General features: G+C 45.4%; 1 protein-coding gene across 6 annotated transcripts in view; it reads left to right on the top strand.

Moving 5' to 3' along the window:
- LOC106579424 (adhesion G protein-coupled receptor B1) overlaps positions 1-25,821 on the top strand; it is a 114,530-nt gene extending 88,709 nt beyond the window's left edge. For 2 of the 6 annotated variants that reach the window (XM_045701561.2, XM_045701555.2), the window contains exons 19-33: positions 3,441-3,567; positions 9,629-9,732; positions 10,028-10,130; positions 10,334-10,484; positions 10,857-10,926; positions 11,386-11,452; positions 12,473-12,558; positions 17,528-17,626; positions 18,997-19,168; positions 19,411-19,506; positions 19,616-19,679; positions 20,637-21,322; positions 22,170-22,205; positions 22,617-22,775; positions 23,832-25,821. In XM_045701561.2, coding sequence (XP_045557517.1) covers positions 3,441-3,567; positions 9,629-9,732; positions 10,028-10,130; positions 10,334-10,484; positions 10,857-10,926; positions 11,386-11,452; positions 12,473-12,558; positions 17,528-17,626; positions 18,997-19,168; positions 19,411-19,506; positions 19,616-19,679; positions 20,637-21,322; positions 22,170-22,205; positions 22,617-22,775; positions 23,832-24,026 — 2,215 coding nt within the window. In that variant the 3' untranslated portion in view covers positions 24,027-25,821. Of the gene's footprint in view, positions 1-3,440; positions 3,568-9,628; positions 9,733-10,027; positions 10,131-10,333; positions 10,485-10,856; positions 10,927-11,385; positions 11,453-12,472; positions 12,559-13,895; positions 13,962-17,527; positions 17,627-18,996; positions 19,169-19,410; positions 19,507-19,615; positions 19,680-20,636; positions 21,323-22,169; positions 22,206-22,616; positions 22,776-23,831 lie in introns of all 6 variants that reach the window. The other 4 variants (XM_045701575.2, XM_045701573.2, XM_045701565.2 and 1 more) reach the window with 3 other exon arrangements.
- Positions 25,822-26,259: the final 438 nt, after the last annotated feature.

The following is a 26,259-nucleotide window of genomic DNA, read 5'->3' as shown; positions in this document are numbered from 1 at the left end:
ACGTTCACAAAATACATAACAATTATTTTAAGAATTATAGATACAGAACTCCTTTATGCAATCGCGGTGTCAGATTTTAAAATAGCTTTTCGGTGAAAGCACATTTTGCAATATTCTGAGTAGATAGCCCGGCCATCACGGCTAGCTAATTTGACACCCACCAAGTTTGGCCCTCACCTAACTCAGATTTACTATAAGAAAAATTGGATTACCTTTGCTGTTCTTCGTCAGAATGCACTCTCAGGACTTCTACTTCAACAACAAATGTTGTTTTGGTCCATCCAAGATACCGCTCCATTTTGTTCGTGCGTTCAAGTCACTATCCGAAGGGTGACGCGCCGGCGCATTTCGTGATAAAAAAATTCAAAATATTCCATTACCATACTTCGAAGCATGACAAACGCTGTTTAAAATCAATTTTTATGCTATTTTTCTCGTAAAATAGCGATATTATTCCAACCGGGAGACGATGTATTCGTTCAAACACTGAAAGAAAAAAATTGAGTCGTCTCGTGCACGCACGCCTCAGTGTCATTGTTCCCAGAAGGACCACTCACAAAAACCCCTGCGGTTTTTCGCCCAGAGACTGGAGAGCTCTCATTTCACTTTCTGGCGCCTTCCTAGAGCCAATGAAAGCCTTCGAAAATGTCACGTTACAGCAGAGATGCTGTATTTTTGATAGAGATGCCCTAGAAGGACAACAAATTGTCAGACAGGGCACTTCCTGTATAGAATCTTCTCAGGTTTTCGCCTGCCATATGAGTTATGTTATACTCACAGACACCATTCAAACAGTTTTAGAAACTTTAGAGTGTTTTCTATACAAATCTAGTAATTATATGCATATTCTAGTTTCTGGGCAGGAGTAGTAACCAGATTAAATCGGGTACGTTTTTTATCCGGCCGTGAAAATACTGCCCCCTATCCCAAACAGGTTATTAATACATCATTTATTATGATTTCCATCGCTGGGTGTTATAGCACCAGACTAAACCATTTCTGAAATAATATATTTGTCTGGGCTTGATTGAGCTTGTCTTGTTTAATGGAACAAATAGAAACGTTGTAAAAGTTGCCAACCCTGCCCATCTTGCTCTGTAGGTAGACTAGAGCAAACGCTAATAGTATTTAAACCCAGGGATGTCTGGGATGTTGTGGCTGTCTGGCAGGCCCTGCTGTCCCATTCATTCATGTGGTCCTAGCCTGTTGTTGGCAGGGACCGTTCACACATGCAGTGCTGCTGGACCGCCACCCAAATTATCCCATTAGACCGCGGTGAGGCCTGTGTGTGTGTGTGTGTGTGTGTGTGTTGCTGTGGCTTGCTGTGTGGTTGGGAGAGTGGCCTAATCGTGTCATCCACAGAGACTCTGCGCTGAGTTATAATATTGGATTTCTGTTAGGGTGATGTGCTAATGTTAGCACTGAGCCTACTCCTGGGGCTACAAGACTGTACTACTCTCTCTCTCTCTCTCTCTCTCTCTCTCTCTCGCTCTCTCTCTCTCGCTCTCTCTCTCTGCTCGTCATGGTTTTCACCCCTCAGCACTCTCCAACCAGATGCACCATGGGTAACCCTATCAAGGGCTGCTGTGAGGTGGCACTGTGGGTAACCCGGTTGGAGGCCGTGGTGTGTTGTGATGAGATGTCTTTGGCCCTGAGGTACAGACCTGGGTTCAAATAGTATTGGGTTTCTTTCAAATACTTCATCTGCTCTTGATTGAGCCTGCCTAGCTCAATGGAACCACTGGAAGAATCAACACAGTGCAATCCCTGCCCAACGGGCTCTCCAGACTGAAGCAATGAAATGCTTCAAAGTATTGGAAAGAACACAACTACAATTTGAACCCAGGTCTGCTGAGGCACAGTCGCAGGCTGTAACTGGTTTGTTGATTTGTTGGTTGGTTGGTTAACCCTGGGGGCTGTTGTGTGTTCCTGGTGCCACTAGCCCCAGAGACCTGCAGGAGACCATGTTCCCCCCGTCTTGATGAGTCCCTTTGGGGACCACTCTGCTTGGGAAGAGGATGTAAGGGCTCACTTGAGATGGATGGAGTGTGACATCACCAATGTACCATCCAGCATCACTGTGCCATGGGAGAAAGAAACAACACACAACTCCCATGAAGACATGAGGAACCAATAACCATCGGGTCATTGTCTGTGCACCTGCAGTCAGACTGATATGAAGAGAGGAGTAAAACTGAGCCATGCACAATATAACAACTTGAAAAGTCTTCTTTATTATTAAAACCAGCTGGTTTTGGTGTGTTGTCTTTGTCAGGGTTTTAGAACAGCTGTGTGGTAACTTAGCCACTTGTGGAAGGTCTGATGTTGTAAACAACAATGAAATAGCTGTGGTCTGATATTTCAGCACCATGCATAGTGGGAAAATATGGTTTCTGATATTTGGAGTTCAGCACCACATGGCAGTGGACAGCGTACTGGCAATGCAACGTCACTGGCCACTGAGAATACCCCATTCAATGAGGGAAGAGGCCTACAAGCAAGACGTCTAGAGGGGAAAGGCTCCCCATGAACTCCACGCTAAGCTGTTAGGCAATGTTGTTTTTGAATGTTAAAACTTTAGAATTGTTAGTAATGCTTTATAGTAAAAGTGGGTAAAAGTTTAGTCAATCCCATAAACAGTGAGTGAGAAAGTGGTGTGGATTTAGCCATTTAGGGTAATTAAGACTTAGAAAAACATGGTATCTGTCAAAGTTCAGTCAACATTCAATATTTCACATTTTGATTAATACGCTCAACTAAAGAATGCTTAACAATATAACAGAAAAATAAACTACATATGTATTTAATGTGCTTTCTTATTGGTTTAGAATTGCAGTTATTGTTGATGTATGGTCCAGTAGCTACAACAAAGGCCTATACCAGGCCATCAAAAACCTATTTACATGTAAATGGTAGGTAGGATGGCATTACAGTCACATGAAGTACTGTAAAATGGGTTCACACAATAAAACATGTTTTCCAGCTGATTAATTGTATATTAAGTACACAAAGATGATCTATTTAGCTTTTAAATTGTTCCACCAATAACGCAAACTAAATCTAGGGATAAATAATGAGATACAATAATAACTTAGATTTGCATTATTATTATTATTATTATTTGCATTATTATTATTAATTATTATTATTGTTGTTGTTATTATTACTCCCGTTGCTATAGTTTGTTTTTTGGGTCATTTGTGAATTCCAACTCTATATTGCAATAACCTGGCCAAGCAGAAACCTGAGCAGCACGGCGTCTGGCTCACATATAACCTTTCATCACCATTTTCACAGCGTTTTCTGCGCTCTTGCTCGCTAACCGCGGAGATGCAAAAGGGGATTTGGAATTAAATAGCTGGTGTCTGTAACGTGGTGGGGGATTTGACTAGCTTTCCCCCGTTTTTATTCACCGCAGCGCTCTCTCTCTTTTCCCGCAGCTCTTCGCTGCTCGGATCGTGGTCTGCCAGGGGCTGCAGAGCCGTGCCTGTCGACTCATTCAGCACCAAATGCGTGTGTGACAGACTCTCAACCTTCGCCATTTTAGCACGGCTAAATCCTGACATGGTAAGTCCGACAACTTCCTTCATTCTTTTATGTTAGGGTATCCGAATCGAGGTGCTTGTGTATGTATCTCACGGGTTTAGTGGAAAAGGGCGTCATTGCCATTCGGTATCAACAGAGCCCTCGCGCGCGCCCGCCCTCTCTCTCTCCTCTCTTGCTTGAGACATGCAGATGCCATTCAGCAAGGGCTCTGTGTATTCTCAAATAAAGAATTTGGGCATCTTTCAAGTCGTCCCACCGAGCAGAAAAGGGAGATTTGTGTCGACATGACACATTTTAGTCGAGGTACATTCAGTTGATGTATTTCAACTGCAAAATGACCGTGTTGACTATTGATTTGCATACATTACATGCTGAATGAGAAATTGTTAGGCTATGTGAATAATTCTTTTAGGGTTTTAGATAAGCTATTATTATAATCATCATGTTAAGAGTCCTTGCATATTTCATGTGAACACTGTCCAATGTAACATAGTAACATATTATTCCAGCATTTTGACAAATTAAATAATATTTTCCTGCACATGTCTCCATTGGAATGCTGCTATGCTCCATGCATGCTGCCTAAATATCCTCCAATGATGCATTTACATAAAACGGGGCTAAAATAACAGAACAAATCACAGATAATCAGTATTTGATTCCAATTGGGGAAAAATAGGTGTGTTAATATGACAATATCTTTACCAAACCCTGCAGAATTCCAGTGATGGCTCAAACCGCTCAAATGTGGCCCAGTTTCTGAGGGGAGATGAAAAGGCCAGTACTGTCTTTGTGAGGAAGTGTTCATTCAGAGTGATTAGTTATTATTAGACTGGAAACTGCCTCTGAAGCAGTTGTTCACTAGTTGCCCTGGTAACAGCATGGAGGGCACCAAGGGCTCTTAAAGCTGTAGAAGACCCTATACTAATACACCACCACAGCCTTTGTGCTGTGTGGCCTAGATAGAGGGAAGGGAAGAATGGATGGATGGATGAAGGGAGGGATGGAATACCATTAATTTACCCAAAATATTCAGACAGATGCAACATTTACCCGTTTTAGATATGCATGTGTTTTTTATATGGCGGTTCCCAAATGCTACATCAAAAGGAGGGGATGGGGATGAGAAAATGTGCACCTGCAAGCAACGGACAGGCTTGATTTGATGGGTCTTAGGAAAGCAAATAAGCACGCCAGTCTTTCGCCCTGAGAATCTGCAGCTGTGCGTTTGATGTTCTGTATCTCTCTCTTCTCCATCTCTGTCTCTCTCTCTCTCTCTTCTCCCTCTCTCACACTCCCTCTGTCTTCCCCTCGTCCATCCTAGAGCTAAGATTATTCAGCCGGGGGGATGATCTTGGAAGTGTGTGTTTGTGTGTGTGTGTTTGTGCACCTCTGCAAGATGTTTACAGATCATCACTTGCTATACACACACAGAAGCAGTTGCTATCCTTATTACACACAGCTGCACATATGCATACAGTTACACATACTGCACACACACACACACACACACACACGCACGCACGCACGCACGCACGCACGCACGCACGCACGCACGCACGCACGCACGCACGCACGCACACACACACACACACACACACACACACACACACACACACACACACACACACACACACACACACACACACACACACTGTTTATTTGGCGTGTGCCTGTGCGATGGGCAGCAGTCGTAGTAGCATCATGTGTTAATATCACTTCCCAAGTGATTTCTGCTTCTCCCTGGTCCGACACAGTGTTATCCTCCCCCTCAATACTCCTTCCATCTCTCTACCTCTATTCATCCCTCTCTCTACCCCTATTCATCCCCCTCTCTACCTGGGCACTCGACAGGCTGTTTCACAGCAGTGTCGCATTCTGGGGGCTTTTAGATGCCCTAAGAGAAGCATATTGTGGCAATTATATTAACCTGGTTCTGTGCCAGGAGAGATGGCACTCCTTTTCCTCCCTCTCCCTCTCTTCCTTCCTTCCTTCCTCCCCCCCCTCTCTTTCTTCTTCTCTCTCCCTTTTGCCATGCTAGTGGGTTTGTGAGACAGCTATGGTTACGGAACAAGCTAATTATTCCTGCAGCAACACTTGCCACATTCTGAATGGCGCAGCCCCTCTCCTCTCCTCTGTCTGCAGCTAGCCTCTTACAGCCCCAGAATGACAAACACCCAGCCTCTCTCTGTTTCTCTTCTACCCCTTTATCCCATCTTCCTCTCCCTCCTGCTCAGTCATTTTCCCACATCCTTTTCCTCTGCTGCTTTATCTGCCCCTTTCTCTCTCTATCTCTCTCTCTCTCTCTCTCTCTCTCTCTCTCTCTCTCTCTCTCTCTCTCTCTCTCTCTCTCTCTCTCCACATAGTAGGTCTCTGTCCCACCCCTTTATCATTCCCTCGCTTCATCTCTCCTCTCATGTCTTCTGTAATGTTACCATGTTCAGTCAATCCTACTCAGCTGCAGGCTGTAGAAGGAAAGAGAGAGAGAGAGAAAATGCACTGCAGTCCCAAACCTGAACCCAGCAGGCTTGTGTTTTTGGGAATCGTGTGTGTGTGTGTGTGTGTGTGTGTGTGTGTGTGTGTGTGTGTGTGTGTGTGTGTGTGTGTGTGTGTGTGTGTGTGTGTGTGTGTGTGTGTGTGTGTGTGTGTGTGAGAGAGACAGACAACTCTTTGTTAGAATGTGTCATGGGTCTGTGAGTATGCAGTTCACACACCTACAGACCTGCCTTTGACCATGTAACCCATAGTAGGCCTCAAGATAGTAAGACATAGATCAACTCAGCTCTTGCTGCTGGTGAGTCTCTGATTCACCTCAACGCAGACAACACCATTCTGTATACTTCTGGCCCTTCTTTGGACACTGTGTTAACAACCCTCCAGACGAGCTTCAATGCCATACAACTCTCCTTCCGTGGCCTCCAACTGCTCTTAAATACAAGTAAAACTAAATGCATGCTCTTCAACCGATCGCTGCCCGCACCTGCCCGCCCGTCCAGCATCACTACTCTGGACGGTTCTGACTTAGAATATGTGGACAACTACAAATACCTAGGTGTCTGGTTAGACTGTAAACTCTCCTTCCAGACTCACATCAAACATCTCCAATCCAAAGTTAAATCTAGAATTAGCTTCCTATTTCGCAACAAAGCATCCTTAACTCATGCTGCCAAACATACCCTCGTAAAACTGACCATCCTACCGATCCTTGACTTCGGCGATGTCATTTACAAAATAGCCTCCAATACCTACTCAATAAACTGGATGCAGTCTATCACAGTGCCTTCCGTTTTGTCACCAAAGCCCCATATACTACCCACCACTGCGACCTGTACACTCTCGTTGGCTGGCCCTCGCTTCATCCTCGTTGCCAAACCTGGAGCCAGGTCATCTACAAGACCCTGCTAGGTAAAGTCCCCCGTATCTCAGCTCACTGGTCACCATAGCAGCATCCACCTGTAGCACGCGCTCCAGCAGGTATATCTCTCTGGTCACCCCCAAAGCCAATTCCTCCTTTGGCCGTCTCTGCTTCCAGTTCTCTGCTGCCAATGACTGGAACGAACTACAAAAATCTCTGAAACTGGAAACACTTATCTCCCTCACTAGCTTTAAGCACCATCTCTCAGATCAGCTCACAGATCACTGCACCTGTACGTAGCCCATCTATAATTTAGCCCAAACAACTACCTCTTCCCCTACTGTATTTATTTATTTATTTTGCTCCTTTGCACCCCATTATTTCTATTTCTACTTTGCACTTTCTTCCACTACAAATCTACCATTCCAGTGTTTTACTTGCTATATTGTATTTACTTTGCCACCATGGCCTTTTTTGCCTTTACCTCCCTTATCTCACCTTATTTGCTCACATTGTATATAGACTAATTTTTCTACTGTATTATTGACTGTATGTTTGTTTTACTCCATGTGTAACTCTGTGTTGTTGTATGTGTCGAACTGCTTTGCTTTATCTTGGCCAGGTCACAATTGTAAATGAGAACTTGTTCTCAACTTGCCTACCTGGTTAAATAAAGGTGAAATAAAATAAATAAAAATAAAAATAAATAAATAAAAAACATAACTCAACAGAACCACAGAACAGCTTTGTGTTTCCCATTATATCAGAGAGACTGTTCCTCATGCTGTAGCTACACCAGTACTCATTCATGGATTTATGTTTCTTTAGATGCTATCAATCCTACTTGGGTTTGAGTCCCATGCAGTCAGATACAGAGTTCAGTGGAAGGTCATGATCAAAGCCAAAGTCTGACTCTACAAACTAGACACACCCAGGCTAGGTATCATTGAACTACTGTCTCCATGGTGATTCCTAGAAAGTCTTGACGGTGTTGGATAGCTGTTAACACTATGATACTGTATGTATACCTGTATATCTGCATTGATACAGGACTGCAACCAACAAATCAAGATCACTATTTAGCCATTGTTGTCTTGACAAACGTATATGCTCCCTTTCTGAAGGCAGTTTTAGGTCAACTCTGGGATAACGTAGCTTCTTCCGGATGGGAAGTCTCTGTCTGTCTCACTAGGCGATTGCACTGTACGCGATTCACATCCCACATCCTTGCGCTGCCATTAGTGGAGACAGAGAGGGCTGTAAAAGTTACTCGGTCTCAGCGGACATTGTTCCATTCGGCTGCACTCGTAATCTTTTTCCTTCAGACAGAGAGAGAGAGAGGGGAACTCACTGCAGTGCAGATTAATCAAAGGATTTAATTAATTTGTCCCTCTAGCACACATCAAACCTGGAAACAAGACAGACTATAAACTCCAATTATCTTCTGCTTGAGGGTGGAATGCACAACCATAGAATAGACGCCCCCCCCTCATCTCCCCCATATCCCTGTCATAAGACTGGCTCTCTCCCTTCCACCTGCATCTCACCTCTAGCTACCCCAACACCACCTCAACCCCCCCTGCACCGCGACCCTCCGTCCCTATCCCTTCCCATCAGACCCATTCACCTACATCCACCCCCCAACACCAAATCTAGCAAACCTTAGCAAAGACAGCTGCCCTTAGAACATGTTTCCTTTTGGAACACATGACACGTTTAATCAAGCTAGTCTTCTAGAGTAAGCAGACTTCATTAAGCAACACTCCTGAACATGGGCCTCTTGAACATCCTCTAGTCTACAGTTCACACCCACATGTTGGATATGGCTCGCTGTTAGTACTGCTGTGTAGAGCACATGATGGTATATTGAGGAACGCAGTCAACACACACGCCTGGCCTGCGTTGGGAGAGCGACATGCCAGTGCCCAGGATGACATGCATGGGAGCCTGCTGGCTGCACTACTCCCTCAGATAGATACACTGTCTGCCAGCTAGATGCTTTCACTCTGTTCAGGCCACAGCAGGGAACACCCGTCAGTCAGTGCTGCTAAGCATGTATGAGTCAAGTCTGGGAATTGTGTCCGAAATACACACATAGACACACACACCAGTGAGATGCATAAAGCAGCCACAGGGTCAGTGGGTTGCTGCAGCCTTCCTTCCCTCACTGCTTCTGCTGCCACGCTACCGTACCGACATCCTGCATCACCATGGCAACTAAGATAATGGCTGCTGCGGGAACATGGAGACGGCGATCTGTTGTTGTCGATGCTTTTACAGGAGGAGGTTTCAATTATCTTGCTGTGTTTCATAGTAGAACGTTTGAATCTGGCTGAATCAGACTTCACGTCTGACAATATAATCTGTCAAAATGTGCTTCATGGCCTTCAGCTAAGAATCTGTGTGGTGATTCACCTTGGAGTCACCTTGCTCTCCATATCCAGCCAAGGCCCAAACAGCAGCCTGTCTGCCAGCCTCTCTCCAGCTCCCTGCTCTCTTTATCAGATACCAGATATACCTACCTCTGTACACGGCACTGCGCATGTCTGTGTGTGTGTGTGTGTGTGTGGGGGGGGGGGGGTCCTGTGTGTGTGGCTGTTTTAGCTTTGCAGTCATGAACCAGGAGAGTGGAAGAAAGAATCTGCTCCAAAAAGGAGAAGACAGCTTCTTTACATTTCTTTACAGTCCTAACAGTCTGTGTGTTGACTGTATGTGCGTCTCCTGCAGAACATGGATAAAATGCAGCTTCCCTCTGTGACGCTGATGGTGGGCTGTGGAGTCTCCTCTCTCACCTTGCTGCTCCTCATCATCATCTATGTGTCGGTCTGGAGGTGAGAACACATTGACTCTGGTCTTTTGTTTCTAGTGATATCTGAGTAGTTACTATGCCCAGCTGACCTGTGCTAGGCTGGTTTGGTTACACATCCACCATAGTTGCTTGAACCGTGCTGGAAAGGACAAAGTGGACTAAATCTGAGCCAGCATAGTGCTGTTCAGGTTGGCTTGATAGTGTAAAAAGGCTAGAGCTTTTAAACCGTTTAAGTGAAGGAAGTATGGGTGTGGTTGTTGATGGTTGACGGTTAATTGGGAAAGGTGTGGACCCCTCAACATGTTGTCTCTCCTCAGGTACATTCGCTCCGAGCGCTCCGTCATCCTCATCAACTTCTGCCTCTCCATCATCTCCTCAAACGCCCTCATCCTCATTGGTCAGACACAGACACGGAACAAGGTAAGAGCCAATGAACAAGCTGTATCTTACCACGTACTCTCTCAAGGTCTTGTAAAGATGCTTTACTCACATCTCTCTGTCTCTTCTTCTCTTCCCTGTTCCCTCTTTCAACCCCCTTCACGCTCTCCTTCTTTCTCCAACCCCTTGTTTCTCCCTCATTCTCTGTCCTTCTCTTCCTATCATGTGTTCTCTCCCTCTCTCAGGTGATCTGCACGCTGGTCGCTGCTTTCCTGCATTTCTTCTTCCTGTCGTCGTTCTGTTGGGTTCTGACAGAGGCGTGGCAGTCATACATGGCCGTGACTGGCCGGCTGAGGAACCGCATCATCCGCAAGCGATTCCTGTGTCTGGGCTGGGGTGAGGATGCTGGGGGCAGGGGGGAGGGGGGGGGGGCTGGGGTGAGGATGCTGGGGGCAGGGGGGGGGGGGCTGGGGTGAGGATGCTGGGGGCAGGGGGGGAGGGGGGGCTGGGGTGAGGATGCTGGGGGCAGGGGGGGGGGGGGCTGGGGTGAGGATGCTGGGGGCAGGGGGGGGGCTGGGGTGAGGATGCTGGGGGCAGGGGGGGAGGGGGGTGCTGGGGTGAGGATGCTGGGGGCAGGGGGGAGGGGGGTGCTGGGGTGAGGATGCTGGGGGCAGGGGGGGGATCAGTTTTATCTGTTTCTCTGTCTGTCCATCTGTGTGTCCGTCTCATCCCTACCCAGTACTGACCCTTCTCCCTCCTCCTCCTCAGGTCTACCGGCTCTGGTTGTGGCAGTCTCTGTGGGTTTCACCAAAGCTAAGGGATATGGCACCGTCAACTAGTGAGTCTGCTATCCCTGATATTGTTGCTGTGTGTCTCCCTTTTTCTAGACAAGTGTAATTCTGTCTCTCTCCCTCTGTATCTTTCTTTCTGTACACCTGTATACCTCCAGAACTCTCTTCTTCTTAACCTTTCCATATTGGATTAGCTAACTGTTTAAAGAGCATTTAAGACATGTGATACAGAATCCTTATACGTGGGGGTTGTATTTGTGTGAATTGAGTGCTGGTATCTGACTTGAACTCTTCCTCACCTTGCTCTACCCCTCCCTCCTTTTCTCTCTTTCTTACACCATCTTTTTTCTCTTCATGGATCTATTTTTCTCCATCCTTTTTTTCTCATGCCATCTTTCTTTCTTTTCATCTCTCTTTCTCCTTCCTTCTCACCTGCCCTGGGTGTCACTCTCTCTTCCTGACTTTTTCCTTTCCTCCTCCTCCCTCTCTTCTTCTTTCTCTCTCAGCTGCTGGCTGTCTCTGGAAGGTGGTCTGCTTTATGCGTTTGTGGGACCGGCTGCCGCTGTAGTCTTGGTACTTCCTATCTCTCTGTCTCAGCCACTATTTGTCTGAGAAACCTTTGTTGCTTTACTGATCTTAGATGAACATTTAGCCACAGAAATATGTAAGATACTGTAACGCTTATCTTGCCCTAACCATGAACTTACCATTTTGGCTTAATGTAGTCAACATACAACAACAATATTGGTTATAGCCAGTCAATAGATTGTACATTATCCTAACTAACATCTTCATCAACCATGTATAGTCATCAATGGACCCTATGTGCAGATTGCTACCACTTGTCTAACTACATGTTATTACCTTGACTTAGCAGTTAGAACTTTATATACACTACCGTTCAAAAGTTTGGGGTCACTTAGAAATGTCCTTGTTTTTGAAAGAAAAGCACATTTTTGTCCTTTAAAATAACATCAAATTGATCAGAAATACAATGTAGACTTTTCACAAACGCTGATGCTCCAGATACTCAACTAGTCTGAAGAAGGCCAGTTTTATTGCTTCTTTAATCAGGACAACAGTTTTCAGCTGTGCTAACATAATTGCAAAAGGGTTTTCTAATGATCAATTAGCCTTTTAAAATGATAAACTTGGATTAGGTAACACAACGTGCCATTGAAACACAGGAGTGATGGTTGCTGATAATGGGCCTCTGTACGCCTATGTAGATATCCCATTAAAAATCAGCCGTTTCCAGCTACAATAGTCATTTAGAACATTAACAATGTCTACACTGCATTTCTGATCAATTTGATGTTATTTTAATGGACAGAATATTTGCTTTTCTTTCAAGAACAAGGACATTTCTAAGTGAGCCCAAACTTTTGAAAGGTATTGTATATACTGTAGGTTTGATATGTAAAGCTACTCTCTTTATGTGTGGGACTGACATAATTCACATGCATGCATCATAATCATTTCTGTAATCCCATGTCAGACTGACAGAGTGGTTGTAGCTATATGGTCTGAATGACTAAGAGTTTTTCTCTGTATCTGGCTGCTTTGTTCACATCTCTCTTTTCTCTCTGACAGGTTAACATGGTTATCGGGATTCTCGTATTTAACAAACTGGTGTCCAAAGACGGCATTACTGATATGAAACTGAAGGAGAGGGCAGGGTATGCCTTATCCTACCACACATCCATCTCACTGGTCCACCAATAACCAGCCTGGGGGCATACGCTTGGGGGCGGGGCTAGCGATGCCATTGGCTCTCACGTTTAGGACGCAGAGTTATTTTTTGAGTTATTTTTTTTGGAGGACAGAATTTAGAAACGGGAGATAACAGTTGGGGAATAAGAGCACAGACAAAAGGAGAGAGGGAGAGAGAGAAAGAGAGTGCGGGAGGAGAGATAATGAGAGCAGAGAGAGAGAGAGAGGGAGGAGAGATATATTGAGAGCAGAGAGAGAGGGAGGGAGGAGAGATATAGCGAGAGCAGAGAGAGAGAGAGAGAGGTGAGAGTGGGGAAATAAAAAGGAGCAGATATTGAAATGAATATGTGGATGTTTTTATAAGGCAGACAGTGATCAATGATTGGAAGATTTGTAGAGGATGAGGTCTGACAGAGAGGGATAGAAGAATAGAGGAGCGAGGGAGGGTGGGGAGGGAGATATAAGAAAAGGGAAGATTGGAGTGGTTATCGGACCCTCCCATTAAGAAACAAGATGGCGCATCAGTGCTCATCTCATGGCTATCATATTGGTTTCATTATTCTCTGCCATATACTGTATGTTGCTCTTACACATTCACTCAGCTTCTCTTAATTTGCAGGTGTTGCTGTATAATGTACATTTCTGTATATCCATCTTTCTCTTTTTTTGTTTCGTTGATTGTTTTATAGGGAAGGGGAGCAGGGGCCCTATGGGTATAGAGTAGAGACCTCAGAGATAATGTCATGTGTTTGATTTATTGTACACCGCTAATGCTGTCTCTATGTCCATAGAAATTGGTTTATTTTCTGTTGTGTTTGTTAAAAAGGCTACTCACTATAGTATGAAACTCCATCTGATACATCTGTTGTGTTGGAGATGGGGTTTTACTACAGCCAAGTTCCTGCTGAGACGGGATGAGAGGTTTTCAACCTTCTTCAACCATGTATACTTGTCTTAAAGGCTGCTTTGTTTATACTTACTACTGCTACTTAATACAGACAGTAGCATGTGCAGTTCAAAGTTGTGAGAGGTCATGACCTTTAGTCCCTATATAACCCCAGGGTTGACCTTTGACCTCTTGGTGACCCCTGCTCCCCCCTTCTCGCAGGCTGCTGTTCTGTGCCCTCATTGGCCATCGTTAGCACATCCAACTGTATTGTTGTTTATTTATGTATTTATTTTCTCTGAACAACATGTTTGCCTCTCTCTGCAATGATCTATTCTTGAACTGTACAAGTTTGTTTTTTGCTGTCTGAAACGTTCTCTTTGAGTTTGCACAGAATCCCCCCTCTCTCTCACTCAGGGCTCCTCCTCTCCAATCAGGAACACCTCAATCTCAGCTCCCCCTTTCCACCTCGTCACTGATTCGGTAAAACATCTGCCCCTCCCACTGTTGTTGATTTGTATTGGCTATCAGCCCTGCTCATGGCCCACCCACTAAATCTCCTCCCCCTGGCAGTAGCGCTCTCTGATTGGCTTAATATCCCCTCCTCACACTCTGATTGGCTTAATATCCCCTCCTCACACTCCCCTACTAGTATAATTGTAGAATCTCTTTCCCTGCTGTCAATATCCCAGCTTCCATCTAAAACCAGCTAGACAAGCACTCGATGTATAGAATAACTAGAAATATAAACTGCAGTGCAAAATCTAGAACACGGTTGTGATCCATAGTTCTGTTCAAAGTAGTCACATTACTAATATACAGAATGAATACTGACAGCAGTATAGGACATGGCACAGAGTAGTATATGAAAGGGTGTGTGTATGTTTGTGTGTATTTAGATGTGTGAGTGTGTGCTTTGGCCTGTGTGTTTGTGAGCATTCGATTACACAGTGGGTACTGGGGGGTTGTTGAAGGGTTGTTTTACACCGATGTTGCGCAGCAGACCACTGGGCTATCAGTGATGCCTGGACCGAGGGGAGAGGGGGCAGAGGTGGCACCAGAAGACTGGATGCATACACAACACAGTAGGATACATTGGTATTCTCTGATATTATTCTCATTGTTTGGGCCCCCTCTGCTCCTGATAGCCTTCTCAAGGATCAGATTAAGCATATGTGGACTGAGGGGAGGAGGGACTATGGGGAGGGGGCAGGGTGGCACTGCAGAGTGGATACGTGGACTGAGGGGTGGAGGGACTATGGGGAGGGGGCAGGGTGGTACTGCAGAGTGGATACGTGGACTGAGGGGTGGAGGGACTATGGGGAGTGGGCAGGGTGGTACTGCAGAGTGGATACGTGGACTGAGGGGTGGAGGGACTATGGGGAGGGGGCAGGGTGGCACTGCAGAGTGGATACGTGGACTGAGGGGTGGAGGGACTATGGGGAGGGGGCAGGGTGGCACTGCAGAGTGGATACGTGGAAAACAGAAGGGTGTTAGTCTCTTTGCCCCCTCGCATGCCTTTCAATACCTAACATGTTTAATCAAGATAATTAATGATTGTTAGATGGTGCGCCTAATTAGGCACGGCGTACTGTGGCTCCGCTCTCTCATATCTCAGAGATTTAGAGGTACCCTCGCTGCCTGGTGAGGCTCTCTCTTGCTTTTCTCCACCCCTAAAATTAGAGGCTAATTGGATGGGAAAATGGAAACAGACAGGAGAGTAGAGGACAAGACAGGAGAGAAGAGGAAAGGCCAACTGTAAAGCCATCCAGGCAGAGCTGCTGGGGTGTACTGTTTCTTCGTTCCTCATTCCAGGAAGTCTTAGGACTGTGTTAGCAGGTTGCTGTTCAGTTTCTTTAACCCTAGTTATCACTATACAGACTGGCTCCTCCCAGACTCACTGGAAAAAAGTGCCAATTGTTACAGAGTGGACGATCCAAGTGAAAGAAATGCCAGTAAACTGGGTAAGCTTTGTACCCTTGTTTGTCGACTGGGAACCACAGGATATCACCTATCTAATCTCTTCTACCCATGTGAGACAGAACAATGAAGTGAGCATTTAGCTGAAGAGTATTGCTTGTTTGATTGAAGACCTGGATTTTATTTGAGCAGGCCTATGTGTCCCTGTGGATATGGATGTTTCCTACTCAGCTTCATTCTCTCTCACTGAACTCTCTCTGTCGTCTACACATCATAAAGACAAGGGAAATGGTGTTTTATTTCAAAAGCTACTGATTGCTTTTTAATATCACTGCCTATGGCAGAAGGGGGGGGGGGGATTGGTTGAATTGCCCTTTTACTTGAAATGAAATTTCTTATAATGCGATTTTTATTCCATCTGTCCAGCGGCTATATGGAATCAATGGTTTAATTGTTGTTTTGTGAGCGGCCATTTTGTGACACTGTTTTTCTCGAACTCTGTTTCTTCTAGATGTGTGTTTCTTGTGGGAATATTTTAATGTAACGAAGCAGCTTTCAAGCCATTGTGTTGAAGTATGGATGGACAGTTTATTGTTTCATCACGTCCTGATAGTAATCTAAGTAATCACATACCTTCTCGTATATTATTGCTGTATTATTTCTCAGACAGTATGTCATCCATGATGAAGAGGCATTGTAGAGATTGTACTGTGCCTCTTACTTCCAGCCAGGCATCCAGGCAGAGAGACGCAGGCCACAGCCACACTGGGCTTTGTGATGTGATGAGAGGAGATTAGATGACAGCACAGACACTGGAGAAGTGGGGTGACACAGAAATAGACTGCTAGATGGGAACTGTGATGATTCTCTACAGTATTCGTGGATTACAGTACCAGTGGAGAAACAGCTTCTCAGGAAATCTTTAGAATTCATTGTCTATCCTTTGTGTTGTTTTAATACAGCCATGCAGAAACACACACTCATACGTACACACATTCACATATATACACCTGGTAATGAACCGACGTAATTTGTTAATTGGAGATATAGGCTAAGAGGCCTGTCATGACTCACTACTTTGAGTTCATAGTTCATTGTTTGTGCGTGCGGGCATGTGTTTGAGTGTTACTTTGTGTGTGTATGTGTGTGTGTACGTGTGTGTGTGTGCATGAGAGCCTTAGCAGGGTGTTCAGTAATGCCTGTATAAAGTAATCAGTCTGACCAGTGAGGCGTAGGGAGAAATAACCAGGGGTGAAAATATTCCCAGCAATTACATTTAGAAAGCTAAATAAACAACGCAGTTGAGACGCAAAGCATCAATACGCACATGAAGTGTCTCTAATTAGACATTTGCATTATTCATTTATAAGAATACCATAATTATTTAGTTGAATGCACGTAAATGCATTCAACAATGTGAATAATAAGATGAAGAAGGGAAATATAATGTGTATTCATGCCATTGTACATACAGGTGCCTGGCCTGGCCAATAAGAATCAGACCTGCACAAGTTACACATGTATCTCTCTTTTTACATTGTGGTCATTTAGCAGACACTCTTATCCAGAGTGACTTACAGGAGTAATTAGGGTTAAGTGCCTTGCTCAAGGGCACACTGGCAGATTTCACCTAGTCAGCTCAGGGATTCGAACCAGCAACCTTTCGGTTACTGGCCCAACCTCTGAACCGCTAGGCTACCTTAACCACTGATGAATCATATTTTGAATCACTAGTTTGAGCTACATCATGTGCAACAGTGTCACGGCACTTTTCTGCACAGACTCAAGATGATTAGAATAGTTGGAATGCAATAGTGCCTTTGTTGACTTGATTATCCCACTCACTCTGTGTTGGTTAGGATCCCCTATATGTTTGTTGTGTTCACATAGTAGGAGCAGTGATAAATCATTGAGGAATAAATCAACCCTTAGTGACATATCCACCCATGTGGTTGTGTATCTTGTCCGGCTCAGCCCCCACACATACCCCGTAGCCCTGAGAGAGAGAGAGAGCTAGAGAGAGAGAGGGAACTGTGACTCACTCTGACTGTAAGTGTGTGTGTGTGTATGTGTGCGTTTGTATCTGTGTGTATTATGTTACAACGTGTGTTAATTTGACTACTTTGCAGTCAGATGACAGTACCACTGTACAATATGACGCTCAAATGTGCCAAGTGCGGAGTTATCTCGTCGGCTGACGTTTCTACCACAGCTACCAGTAACGCCATGTTAGTCCTGCTAATTATTTACCCACATATTCTATACTGCTTTCTTTACCTCTGTTTCCTTTACCTTGATATGCCTCCTCTTCTTCCTCCTCCTCTTGTTTTTATCTTTTTGTTTTTCCCCCTTTTCGTTTCCTCTCTTCCCCTGTACCCTCGCTGAGAATCATTGGGAATTAGTTCTCCAGTGCTGTTCTTGTAAGGTGTGTGTGTGTGTGTGTGTGTGTGTGTGTGTGTGTGTGTGTGTGTGTGTGTGTGTGTGTGTGTGTGTGTGTGTGTGTGTGTGTGTGTGTGTGTGTGTGTGTGTGTGTGTGTGAGTGAAGAACAGACAGCAGAAAAGCAGCTTTAATATAGGCCAGAGTAAAAGTGCAAGGCTCAGTGGCTTTCAGCTATTTAATGCCCCCAGGCTATGGATGGATACAGTAACTCTACATCTGTATCCGCATGGAGGAGGTTTTCACGGGCAGTGCACTTGACTTATCAATTAGTGCGTGTGTGCATGTGCCTTGGGTTTCTGTTGCCAGGCCTGACGTGTAGCTATATTTTATTCAACGTGTTTTTCAGTGGGAGTGTGTCTGAATGCTTGGATCTGTTTTAAACAACACCTAGAAACCTTTCATTCAATCAACTCAGGACAGAGTTAACAAGTGGACATGTGAAACAAAGACTCTGAAGAGTTGAGGAGTTAGGGAAAGAAATATACATGTTGATAAAGGAGGGAGAGAGAGAGAGAGAGAGAGACATTGTCCTGTAGGAACATATGGACCAGAAGTCCCTGTCCACTTAATCACACCTCTGCCCTCTGCCTCTTGCGTTTGTCTTTATGTTACGTTTCTTTGCTTCATTTCACTTTTGTTCTTCCTTTACTCACCTCAGCTCCTCCTTTTCCTGTTGCCCTTGGTCTCATATGTTTTATTGACACATCCTAAACGTACATGCATATTGTATATGTCAGTTATGGAACATATATTTCAATTGATTATGGATGTATGTTTTGTGTGTGATATTAGCATATTTACGGTAGCTACTGTAAGTATATTTAAAACATCAAGCTATGTACCTATACCTTGTTATAGGTTTATTATACTGTACATTATGCCAATCATTTCAACAACGAGGGCAACATGCAGTACATAGATGCCTTTTTTAGGAGTAGATATTGTATGTATTACATTTGACATGCTTCTATCATAATTAGACATTTTCATGTAGTTTTTAGTATCATTGAATCCCATTTCAAACAAGTAAATCATTGAAAATCGTATTAAATAGCGACAGTTGTTTTCCAGGAGTGTAGTCTTTCCCTCTTTGTGTATCTTCTACTGACTGTAGTACTGACCCTGGCCCTGGGCTGCTGTTCCCCTCCCATCCTCCAGGGCGTCGCTGTGGAGCTCCTGTGTGGTTCTGCCTCTCCTGGCCCTCACCTGGATGTCTGCTGTCCTGGCCATCACCGACCGACGCTCCTCCCTCTTCCAGATCCTGTTCGCTGTGTTTGATTCGCTGGAAGGCTTCGTCATCGTCATGGTGCATTGCATCCTGCGCCGAGAGGTACATCATTCTTGTCACTCTGACACATTTCACCTCGATGATACTCTGTCTCCTACTCTTTTTATTCATTATTATAAAACAAAAATGTATTGGTTGGTGTGCTCTGTGCTCCACTAGGAGCTAAAAGGGAAAAGTCATTGGTTGTTTTGAGGGTGATGTGGAGGGGAGGAGGATGAGCAGAGAAAAATCTGACTGTGACATTGAAAGGTCATGACCTCTGTGTTTATTATGGTCTACTGTAGGTTCAAGAGGCAGTGAAGTGTCGGGTAGTGGACCGCCAGGAGGACGGGAATGGAGACTCAGGGGGATCTTTCCAGAACGGACACGCTCAGCTTATGGTAGTACCAATGGAACGTTATTCTTCATCTAAAACAATGTCTAATATACTTGCTATGTATTACATGTTCTTTGTTAACAGGTTTTCTATACATTTTTTTTCTTCATTAGACTGATTTTGAGAAAGACGTCGACATGGCTTGCAGAGGAGGTAAGAGTACCGGCAAAAAAAAGAGTGAGTTTATGCAGTGTGTCCGTCTGTCTGTCTCTGACCCTATTCAAATTCTCTCTATGCATGTGGATTTTTCTTTGAGTTCTGTCATTAAAAAGTTGCACCTGCTTTGCCCTCTGCTGCACGTGTGTTCTATTTTAGCAGCCCCATTCCACTCCTCTCCACCCGTTGTCAGACCACGGCCGCCACAGCAGCCGCCCCTTATGAAGCACAAAACACTGTTTTGACATGAGATGCACCACATTACTGCAGCATAATGCAATTTAGCCCAGCCATTTGGCAATAGGGCGGTGGTGTGCGAACGAGTGCTGAGCAGTAATATGAGGATAAATAGGGTTGTCTGAGTCTCCCACATCTTCCCCCACATCCACCGGCAGGCGGGCAGGCCGTGCAATAATCATGTAGCGACCAACAGTGCAGCATCAGATAGAGGCTCTCCTCTGGTATCCGTTGGGAGCGGACGGAAATCTGATTATCTCCCGAGACAGGATATCAGAAAAAGCATCTGGAGCAGAAACGCTATTGAGACGCGAGACGCAGCAGACAAGCCCACTGAAGGGAGAGATGGAATATAAGAGGAGTGAAATGACTTTTTCTTTGAGTGAGTGTGTGTGGAGCGGTGGGGACTGGGGAGTGATTGTAAGATATTTTGTCATGCTGACAGGAAGTTGTCTGATGCTGTTGTCTAGCACTGTGCTCAATAGTGAGATGCACACCACAGCAAGCCAGCAGTTACAGTGAAACGGGGTCGCGGCGTAATCTTCAAGCTAATGATCAGAAGTTCAAGGAAGGCAGTGTAGTCACTAGTTAAATCAATAGTGGGAAGGTTTGCACTCATTCTATAGCATGTCCAAGTCTGAGTTGGACAACTTGAAAGTCACCCTCTCTTTATCTCTGAGGTTGCGTCCTCTCAAATCTCTCTCTCTCTCTTTTGCCCTCCCTCCCTCCCTCTCCCCCCAGGTACTCTGAAGCGTTCCTCTCTCCAGGGTGATGAGAAGCCATCCTCCCAGCCCCTGACCCTTCAGAAGGGCTCTAACTTCAACACCATGCCTGCCAGCATGGCCAAAGTCCACCTCCAGAATGTGGCAGACTACCCCAGTCATACCCTCACCCTGCGAAGGGAGAAGGGTGGCTCCACCAAGGGAATCAGCACCGAGCTGCCAGGAGCCAAGTCCATCTACATCTGTGACGGGGAGCTCTTTAAACAGCTGGACGGGGAGCTGTCTCCACAGGGAACAGGGGAGGCCGGGGGCCCTGAGGGCACAGGAACAGGCCCGGGCACAGGATACATCATCCTGCCTAACAACAACAACACCGGCACCCTGGGGCGGCCCGGAAAGGGCAGCAAGGAGGACACGACGGCCAAGTACAACATCAGCATCGAGCAGCAGATGCCCCAGACCAGGCTCATCCACCTGGCCAACTCGGCGGGGGTGGAGGGCGTCCCGGGTTTCGCGCTGAAGAGCCTGCCTGCGGACCTGGTCAGTGTCTCCTGCTCGGAGAGGGAGTCGCCCGTCCACAACATGCAGAACGTCTCCGGAGAATCCCACATGACCAACAGCATGTGTGAACAGGGTGATTCTGGGAACTCTGGAATGATGTCCAAGAGCGAGACCGTGTCCACTCTCTCCATGAGCTCCCTGGAGGTAAGATACACACACACACACACACATAGACACACATACAAACACACACAACCGCATGTTCTCGCCACATAACTTGGGGAGGGAGATGGGACAGCTTGATCAAAGAAAATATCAGAAACCAACCAGTGCCCTTGACTGTCAATATGTGGTGGTACTGTATTCATGACATAGGGTTTCTGTTGAGATATCTTTATAGTCGCTATCATTTTCTGTGTGGTAACAACACTGTAGTGGCAACATGTACGGAAATATCCCTATCTCGCCTGGCTCGACAGAACACCAAGATCTTTAAAAAGGTCAGGTTTTAGTATTCTCTCCTTGACTGTGCCAGTCCGGTGGGGGAGCTCAAACTCAGACTGCTACACTGACCAGCACACACACACGCACAGCTAGTCGTGCCAAGCCAGCCAGTCAGATAGGCAGTCAGTCAGATAGGCAACCAGTCAGACCTCTCAGCTTGCTGGTGTCTTTTCACCTCAGGGCCAAACTCGCTCCCCTCCCAAAATGCTGTGCGTGCAAGGTCGCAGCTGCCAGGGCAACCAACAACCAAGCAGCCTGAAGGTCAGGCCTTTCTTTTTCTGCTCGCTAACAAAGGTCACTCGATCACAAGCTGTTTACTGCAAGAATTCACGCCAACGGGGTCAGGATGAACCAACATGGACGCTCAGTTTCTCATGAGTCACTGTTGCCACTGAGAAACCGTCTCAGTCGTTTTAACTGATTTGAAACGAACAGTAAAACAGTGAAATGCTGAGGAAGACATCACCATTTTGTCTAGTCAGACTCACACAGCATATAGATGATAGCAGAATGTATCTTTTAATCTTTCCCTCTTGTCTTTCTCCAGAGACGAAAATCTCGCTATGCGGAGCTGGACTTTGAGGTAATTTCAGACTTCTGGACTGCATTTCTTCTGAAATAATGTCTTGATGGTTTGACAAACTGTCTCTAATGTCTCAATTCTGCTTCCAAAAATCCACTAGAATTTACATAATTCCTTTTTCTTTATAATTATGGTGCATGGGACTGCATAGCAGATCATATACAGTACTCTATCTAAGCTTTGTAGACGTTTCTGGTGGAGGGGAGCTAAATGAAGGATTTTTCAATGATGAGAGTTTTATATGTGTTTGGTCCGTGTAGAAGATTTTGCACAAGCTATGTTGTTGTTTAAGGATGATTGATGTTTTTTCTCTGTTCACACTAAAGTATTACCATGGTATATAACACACTGTGTAGACATTGATGGTGGATAAATGGATGGATGATTTTCCTGTGTGATTGTCCCATGTAGAAGATCATGCACACACGGAAGCGTCACCAGGACATGTTCCAGGACCTGAACAGGAAGATCCACAGTGCAGACCAGGACAGGGCGTCTCCGCCTGGCGATGGGAAGGCAGGGAAGAGGTGGAGTGTGTCCTCAGCAGGCAGCGACAAGACCATCACGAGCGTACGACACTCTGTCTCTCGCTCTTATCACTTTCTCTCTGTCTGTCTGACACACTCTCTCTTTCTTCCCCTTCTCCCTCTTTTTCTCTCTCTCTCTCTCTCTCTCTCTCTTTCCCTTCTCCACGTCTTTTTCCCTCTCTCTCTCTCTCTCTCTCTCTTCCGCTTCTCCACCTCTTTTCTCTCTCTCTCTCTCCTCTCTCTCTCTCTCTCTCTCTCTCTCTCTCTTTCCCTCCTCCATCTCTTTTTTCTCACTCTCTCTCTCTTTCTTCCCCTTCTCCACCTCTTTTTTTCTCTCTTCCCCTTCTCCACCTCTTTTTTTATTATCTCTTTCTTTCTTCCCCTTCTCCACCTCTTTTTCTCTCTCTCTCCCTTCTCTCTCCCTTCTCTACCTCTTTTTTTCTCTCTCTCTCTCTCTCTTTCTTTCTTCCCCTTCTCCACCTTTTTTCTCTCTCTCTCTCTTCCACTTCTCCACCTCTTTTCTCTCTCTCTCTCACTCTCTCTCTCTTTCTTCCCCTTCTCCACCTCTTTTTTTCCCTCTTCCCCTTCTCCACCTCTTTTTTTATTATCTCTTTCTTTCTTCCCCTTCTCCACCTCTTTTTCTCTCTCTCTCTCTCCCTTCTCTCTCCCTTCTCTACCTCTTTTTTTCTCTCTCTCACTCTCTCTTTCTTTCTTCCCCTTCTCCACCTTTTTCTCTCTCGCTTTCTCGCTCTCTTTCTCGCTCTCTCTTCCCCTTCTCCACCTCTTTTTCTGTCTGTCTGTCTGTCTGTCTGTCTGTCTGTCTGTCTGTCTGTCTGTCTGTCTGTCTGTCTGTCTGTCTGTCTGTCTGTCTGTCTGTCTGTCTGTCTGTCTGTCTGTCTGTCTGTCTGTCTGTCTGTCTGTCTGTCTGTCTGTGTCTCTGTCTGTGTCTGTGTCTGTGTCTATCTCTCTGTCTGTGTCTCTTTCTCTCTCTCTGTCTCTCTCTGTCTCTCTCTCTCTCTCTCTCTCTCTCATTCAAAATGCATGTCTCTTGCCCTTTGATGATTTAGTCTCCTCTCCTGTCCCTCCCTCTATCCAACAGGACAAGCAGCAGACACCCAGTAAGAGAGCCTGGGAGGGCATCAGGAAGACCCAATCTCCCCCGTCGTGGATGAGGAAGGACCTGGAGCCCTTGGCGGCCTCTCCCCTGGAGCTGCAGAACGTGGAGTGGGAGAAGGCCAGCGCCACCATCCCTCTGGTGGGACAGGAGCTCATGGACCTGCAGACAGAGGTGTGAGACTGAGACAGAGAGACAGACGGAGAGAGAGCAGCCAACCCCGTCCCCCAGCCCAGCTCTCAGACAGACAGACAGACAGACAGACAGACAGACACCTTCCCTTCCCGCAGCTCCACGTCTCAATCTCACTCTGAGAACCAACGACCAAACGATCAATGACCAACGAAACGGGCAGGGGTGAGAGAGAGAGAGAGAGAGAGAGAGAGAGAAGCTCCTTTATGTTAGGACCCAACTAAAAGAGAGAAAAAAGTAGAAGACGTACAGAGAGAGAGAGAACAATTGCCTGCTAAATGGGGGGGAAAGAGAACAGGTTTGCAGTGCATTTTGTTATTTTCTTATTGCTGCTGGAATCAGTTTTTTGTTTACTCTGTCAGAAAGTCATATATCTGGTCTGTTATTATCCACATTATTACTTCACTGGGCACATGCTTGAGTCCCTCTCCCCCTCCTGGTAGATCTCTGTGGATGGTTAGTCAGTTAGGCAGTTGGTTGGTGTAGTTAGTGTAGGTTAAAAGGACAGACTGCAACTGCCTATGGACTCTTCTCCAGCCTGCTAACAGATCACCTGGACCAGCCATACAATTCATGTTCCAACCAAGCCTATAGGCAATGGACCTGGTCTGGACAAGACCTTCACCCAACATACAGTACATGTTCCAACCAAACTACATGTCCAGTACATGTCCCAAACACGCCTAGGCAGTGGAGGAGGCAGACTGCTGGACCATAACCATGTGCCTCTCCATGCCAACACATAGCCCTGCCCCCCACCCTCCACTGCACTGTCAGACAGAGTACCCACCCCCTAAGACAGGAAAGGAGCAGACCGATGACATCAGTCAGCCAAAAGGGTGGAAAACCCTCCCATTGCTGGGTGCCATAGTGACATCAGCATAGACCAACAAGGATGAGATATCTCATTTGCGGATGCCCTTAATGACATCACTGAAAGCCAAGATGGCCATATTTCATTGGTGGAAGCATCTATGACCTCAGCAGAAGCCAAGGAGACACTGTTTTGATTGGTTGACTGATTGCTTGATGTACGAGCAGGCTTGGTACATTTGTGGCAAATTTAATTCTGCTTGTTCGGCAAATGCAGGTGGTAAAAAATGAAGGACACTCATGTCACAAAGTATATAAAGAATTATGCTTAATATTGACAATGAAAATGAATAAATATAAAAATATATATGATAAATACTGTATAGGACATTACAGAGGTTGTGACTGCAGTATGGGGTTAGGATTAGTGCACACAGAGAAAGCACAAGGCTCTTTTGGAGTCCTGTTGTACAGCAATGTAATTATTTCAACAGAGTTCTACAGAATGAATTTTAGCCTATAAATATCTTTCTTACTGTGCTTGGGGATTATTGTTCTCATTATTATAATTATGACCATGATTATTCAGATTACATCTGCGTCCGAAATGGCACCCTATTCTCTATATAGTGTACTGCTTTTGACCAGGTCAATAGTAGTGCACCGTATAGGGAATAGGGTGCCATTTCGAACACATATTATGATTCCCCTCCCATCCTTTTCAGGGTACTGGAATATGAGTGTTCTGTAACTCCATGTAACAGTGTGTGTTTTGGTATCACTGACTGTCACTCCCTCCTCAGATCTGTACATGTCTGACATGAACCCTGACCTCTGTCACCTGACCTTTAACCTCCACCGCCCCCTCCTTTTTAGTTCACTGGGGTTGACTCTTTGTTAATGTACAGTTTTCAGAGCACAAAATGAATGTGTCATATTTCTAATAAAAGTATATCTATATAATAAACTATCTGTTGTCCTGGTGCATTTGTACTGCCAGTATTCCTAATATATACTCTATTTCAACACCTAGAGTCGACTGACAGACCGGTGCGTCAGTCTAAGTTACATAACAAAAAACTCCCCATCAAAATCAGTCAGTTTAAACTGGAGACATCTGTTTTGTTGCATTGGATGCTTCTTAATCCACCACATCCCCCGGTGTTGCACTTCCGCATCTGTGGTGAAAGGTGGCAGAGCTAGAGCGTGTTTGTCAGACCATACCTAAATGGATCCTAAAATTCAAAATCAAAATGAAATAGCTAAATTATCCATTGTATGACCATTTAAAACAATTCCATATGTCAGAATCGCCCCCCCCCCCCAAAAGTCTTAAACTCAAACAAATGAATCTCCCTATTCCCCTATAGTTTTTGTACGGTATGTTTAAAAAATATTCCATACATTT

Source organism: Salmo salar, chromosome 02, assembly GCF_965601325.2.
Source record: "Salmo salar chromosome 02, fSalSal1, whole genome shotgun sequence".
Classification (NCBI taxonomy): domain Eukaryota; kingdom Metazoa; phylum Chordata; class Actinopteri; order Salmoniformes; family Salmonidae; genus Salmo; species Salmo salar.
The sequence above is the reverse complement of the archived record's forward strand: the minus strand, read 5'-3'. Positions and strand labels throughout refer to the sequence as shown.